Raw genomic sequence first — 5,341 nt, 5'->3', positions numbered from 1 at the left:
TTTTTTTTTTTTTTTTTTTTTTTTTGGAACCACCTATCTTACTTCAATGTGAGACTTCCTCCTTTGTTCTCAAAAGCCAAGTGCCCAAGCATACTTGAGACTATACTGTTGGAAATAAATTACAATGAAGGTCTTTAATTTTAATATGTTGTTTGAATGCCAAATGCATAGATTGAAGTACAATGTTAGATAGTGTTGGCCTTTTGGAGTAGTGAAGATTACTAGTGTTGGCATAGAGCCATAGAAGAGCCCACATAGTAGCTTGATTTCACCTAAAAACACCCAACCTACACCAGTCGAATGGGGGTGAATATCCACACAACAGATCAAGAATCTCATTCTTATGTGTTTATAAACATGCATGCATACATATATGTTTATTGTTGTTGATCCTATCATTTGGGAATGTAGGGAGTGCCCCCACATATCCTGTCCCATTACAAGTGATGGAACTGGAGGTGAAGATTCAGGAGAATTCTGATGATGAACCTAAATCTGAGGATGAGGAAGGATAAATAACACACACACACATATATATATATATATATATATATATATGAAATGGTTGCTAGGGTAAGTTAATTGTCTACTATACAATTACCATTTGTAAACATTTTGTTCTGTTCAAATGTTTAAAATGGTCTACTAATTAAATTTGTGCATACTCGTAGAACCAAGCAAACAAGAGAAATATATAAATTATAAACTGCTAGAAAAGTTGCTTTTGCTGATGGTTTGAATTACAGGCTTGCTCACCTGTGTAAATAATATATCTTTGGTACGGAAACTATGGCAGTGAGCAAGGAAAATATGAAACTGCCAGGAGACAGCATGTGTATTGTCAGATCCAATGTGGCACTGGATGAGCCAACGGCATCTTTATTCCTGCTCAACCTAGTGGCTCGATGCCTATAATACTATATTACTATTAAGAAGAAACATCTACAAGAGCATGAAGTGTTGTTTGAATAAATCTTGTGTATTATTTTTGGAAATCATAAGCTTTTCAGTTTACAATTGTTATACTGTGGACCTGGACCAAGAGTCCACCTTGCATTGTAGATCTTGGCTAAAAGAACATTTAGATTATGGGGGTGTTTGGTTATTGGCTTATAAGTCAAATTTTAGCTTATTTGACCAAGTTTAGCTGTTTGACCAATCAATAAGTTATTTTGAAGTGTTTGGTAAATGGCTTATTGGCAGTGGCTTATTGGGCCAATAATCTAAAAATTGAAAAGCTAATGAATGTAGCTTTTTGTATCAGCTGGTTGGGAACAATGAGTATATCGACTATTTTATCCTTTGAAATCAATGAGATTTACTTTTAACTTGGCGGTGTGTATCATTTGAAATCTTGTTATATTTAAAGGTTGAAATAATACAATACACTCATACCCTTAAATGTCATTTTACATTCTATCAACTACTAGTAAACAGCTAATTTACCAAACAATTTTTTATAACCAGCTAATACAACTAGCTGGTCAAACCAGTTAACGCAATCAACCATCAACTACTAGCTAAACCAACCAGCTATCAGTCGTTTGCCAAACACCCCTTATGTGTTTGTAAAGTAACACCTTATGTGTTTGTAAAGTAACATATTATGTGCTCTTACAGTTAAATAATTTATGTGCATGCAGTTAATACATTATGTACCTTTAATTTATTTATTTATAGACACATAATTTGTTAAGTGAATGCACATAATATGTTAACTAGAGATATATAATCTGAATATTATTTTGAATTAGAGTTCACAATGTAAGCTGGATCCTAGTCCATGGTATAATTTGTCTGTACCATGAACCCAATGCAACTTGTGCAACATTCACTGGCATAGCAAAAAGAGTAAAGGAGAAAGATACTTGTTGTGAGGCCGCATTGAAGGCACTGGGCTAGTTGCCTTCTCATTGCCCTCTTGAATAGGGTAGAGTTGACATGTACAAATAGAAATTGGCAAAGTATTTTGACCCTCATAACAGACACCTGAGCCATTGGTGTTTTTCCAACCACCCCTATCCCTACCAGCACCACCTCGATCTCGAGAAGGCTGGTTGCCTACTTGGGATTGGGTAGCACGAGTAGGAATTGGGGTTGGCGTCAGAGTACCTACTTGAGGTTGAGCTATATGTGGTTTATTTGAATTACTTGCAAAAACTCTAGAAATTGCAAAAACTCCAGAAATACTTGTAGATACACCATTAGTCCTCGTAGGGCCTCGTGAGGGTTGAGTATTGCCCAAGGAAGGATAAACTCTAACCCCATTGGCCTGACAGGATGAAGATAAATGTCCCTGTTTTTAGCAAGTCAAACAATAATGATGATGATGATATCGATCCAATAATATCCTAATTCGTATGACTTAACAATAAATTGTGATACGGATCGAGTGATCGCCGTTTTCTTGAATGCATGTAACTGTCTGTGTAATCAAGCAACGGAAACACATTGCAATCTGATTAGCTTAATGGCTGGTGTTTGATATGGTGGGAACACCGCCATCATCGCCGATTCAAGGTGATCCGAAGGTAGTTACGTCGCCGGAATGCACCAAAAATGATCAAAAAATAGAGGAAAAGGAGGAGAGCACAAATTTGATGCACAAATTTGATGACTGATCGTGCAGAATCAGAAGGAAAAAAACGAGAGCGATGATCTTGGCTCTTCGGATTTTCGGCAATTGAAGGAAGGATTTACGGAGGAATTGTGGAGGGAAATGAGAGGATTATGTGATGTGTATTATGAGCAAGGAGGGAGTAAGATTACGAAGGGGGATGCGGATCAGTTGATGCTAGAAGTGATCCGAGGAATGAAAGATAAGAGAATAAGAGAGTTGAAAGGAAAAATGGTTGAAGAAGGGGAAATTGGTGAACCTGAGAGAGAAAAGGAGGGGGAATCGGAGAGAAAGGAAGGAAGAAAGATCGTGGAGAATATTTCTGAGGTTGTCCGTGGTGTGATTGAGGAGAGCTGTTGCCGGGAGACCATGGAGAGACATTTTCCAACATTGAATGCGAAGGTCTCATTTGCGCCGAGTCCGGTGGAAACAAAAGCTCGCAGCTATGCGGATGCAATAACAGGGAAGTCAGGTAACATCCAATTTGTAAATCTTGATGTCGGTGACGGTAATGCTCATCTGAGCAACATGGATCACAGGGGCACTCCAACTATTTGTGAAAATGCCCCTGTGAATTGTGAGAATGCAAATAAGCCTGTAAGTGTGGGTTTGCAATCTGATGTCAGAAATGCCCCACCCAAAAGTCCTGGCAAAACTGGAATTAACATAGCTCAAGGGGCTGTGGCTGATTCCAGTCGAGCTAATCAAGGCAGAGGAAATTTTGGCCCTGGTCTGAGAAATTCAAGGTGGGGAAATGCACTAGGTACACAAGGTGTAGCAAGAGGGCCTGGGGGAAATTTTAATATGCTCAGAGGGGAGAATAGTAAGGCTGTGAAGGGGGTATTCTCTGACTTGCCCTAGCCTGAAATTGCTGAAAAAGAATCTGAGTACCATAGAGGCAAACCTGCTGTGAGATTTGATAAAAATGAAATTGCTCAAATGAATTCCATTGAGGATCATCTCCTCATTGGAAAATTTTCCAGAGGAAGGCCTACTTTAGAAGGAATAAGGAGGCATTTTGCCTCTAAATTCATCTTCAAAGGCACTATAGAGGTGGGGTGGATTGATCCAAGACACATAACAATAGAATTTTCTAGCAAAGATGACTGTACTGATATGCGGATGAGGGAGATGATCTTGTTTGATGGAGGTTTTGCAATGAAACTTTTTAGGTGGACTCTTGGCTTTTCTACTGAAAAAGAGTCCAGCCTAGCACCTGTTTGGATTAAATTGCCTGGTTTGAGTGCAAATTGTTATAATATGGGGGCTCTAAGGCAGATATGTAAACCAGTAGGGAGGTTTCTGGCTCTAGATCAGGCAACGTTGAATTTCACCAGACCTAGTTATGCAAGAGTGAAGGTAGAGGTAGATTTGCTTAAGCCTAGAGTGACTGAAATATTTGTAGGATTCTCTAGGGAGCCAGGGGAAGAGGATAAGGGATATGTGCAGCAAGTAGAATATGAAAGAATGCCAATGTACTGCTCTAACTGTTTTAAACATGGTCACACACTGGATTTTTGTAGGGCTGGTGTTTTGAATGGTTTTGCAGGTACTCAGAGATTTGCAGCTGGGCAGAACATGATGTCCAGAGGAAGAAGTAGCTCAAGAGCAAGAAATGGGAATATGAGGCCTAGAAGCACAAGCAAGGGTAATAAAAGTAGAAGAGAGCAAGGGATCCCTTAGAACTCTAGGGGGTCCGGCAGCAGAATAGAGAGCAAGGAAAGGACCTCCTGCAAGCTGCAGGAGGGAAGGAGACAAACCAGAACACAAAAGGAGAAAGGCAAGAAAAGGAGATACATGATTTGAAAAAACAGGAGGAAGTCCCAGAGATGAAAGGGTGTCTATATGAGGACCCCCTTGATATATCATATGCACCTGTGTTCTCAGCAGGAAGAAGCCCTATGAATTTAGGGCGCATTGAAGGGGAATGGGTAACAGTGAAGGGAAAAGGAATAGGGAATGGAAGTGGGATAAAACAAAGGGCAGGAGGGAGTAGGCAGGGAAATAGTGAGGAAGGGTTAAAAGCATTTGAAGAAGGAAACAAGTATGGGGTTTTGGGGGAAAGGAAAGAAAATTTGGATCCAGGGGAATTAATGAAAACTGGTAGGGAGTCAGAGGGGGTGAGTGAAGAAGATGAAGAAGGAAAGATAGAGAGGGGGAGGGATTTAGATGCAGAAAGGGAAAGAGAGAACAAGGCAAAGAATTTGTCTCCAAGAAAAACAAGGGGGCAAATAAGCAAAGCCCAGAAGCGGGGTGGGGATCCTTCAGCTGCAAAAAAGAAAAGATGAATGTAATATGTTGGAATGTTAGGGGGCTGGGAACACAGGGCTCCCTAGGTTAAAGAATTTGATTAGAATATACAGACCCAAGGTGGTCTGTTTGTTGGAACACTTTAAAAGGGATGAACAGATGATCAACTTGACTAGTGAGATTGGTATGGATGGTAGTAAAAGTGGTGGGAATGGGAAAATATGGGTGTACTGGTCACAGGAGTTAATAGGTCAAGTAGTTGAGGAGTGGGAACAGATGGTTACTATCAAAACAAAGGTAGCAGAAGTAGATGGAGAAATATTCTGGTCTTTTGTATATACTAGTTGTGATGGGAGGATTAGAAGGGAGCTATGGGAGCATGTAACAGAAATGGCTGAAAGAAGGGAAAGGGAGATGTGGGCAACCATGGGAGATTTTAATTGTATTTTGAGAATGGAGGAAAAGAAAGGAGGA

General features: G+C 40.0%; 1 protein-coding gene across 2 annotated transcripts in view; it reads left to right on the top strand.

Annotated features, from left to right (window-relative positions):
* The window catches only part of LOC115998045, a 4,260-nt gene extending 2,952 nt beyond the window's left edge, over positions 1–1,308 (top strand). The window contains exons 2-3 of one of the 2 annotated variants that reach the window (XM_031237497.1): positions 412–573; positions 797–1,308. In XM_031237497.1, coding sequence (XP_031093357.1) covers positions 412–515 — 104 coding nt within the window. In that variant the 3' untranslated portion in view covers positions 516–573; positions 797–1,308. Of the gene's footprint in view, positions 1–411; positions 574–746 lie in introns of both variants that reach the window. The other variant, XM_031237496.1, reaches the window with a different exon arrangement.
* Positions 1,309–5,341: the final 4,033 nt, after the last annotated feature.

The sequence above is a fragment of the Ipomoea triloba genome, chromosome 12 (genome assembly GCF_003576645.1).
Source record: "Ipomoea triloba cultivar NCNSP0323 chromosome 12, ASM357664v1".
Classification (NCBI taxonomy): Eukaryota; Viridiplantae; Streptophyta; class Magnoliopsida; order Solanales; family Convolvulaceae; genus Ipomoea; species Ipomoea triloba.
Note: the sequence above shows the minus strand (reverse complement) of the source record. Positions and strands in the feature narration are given on the sequence as shown.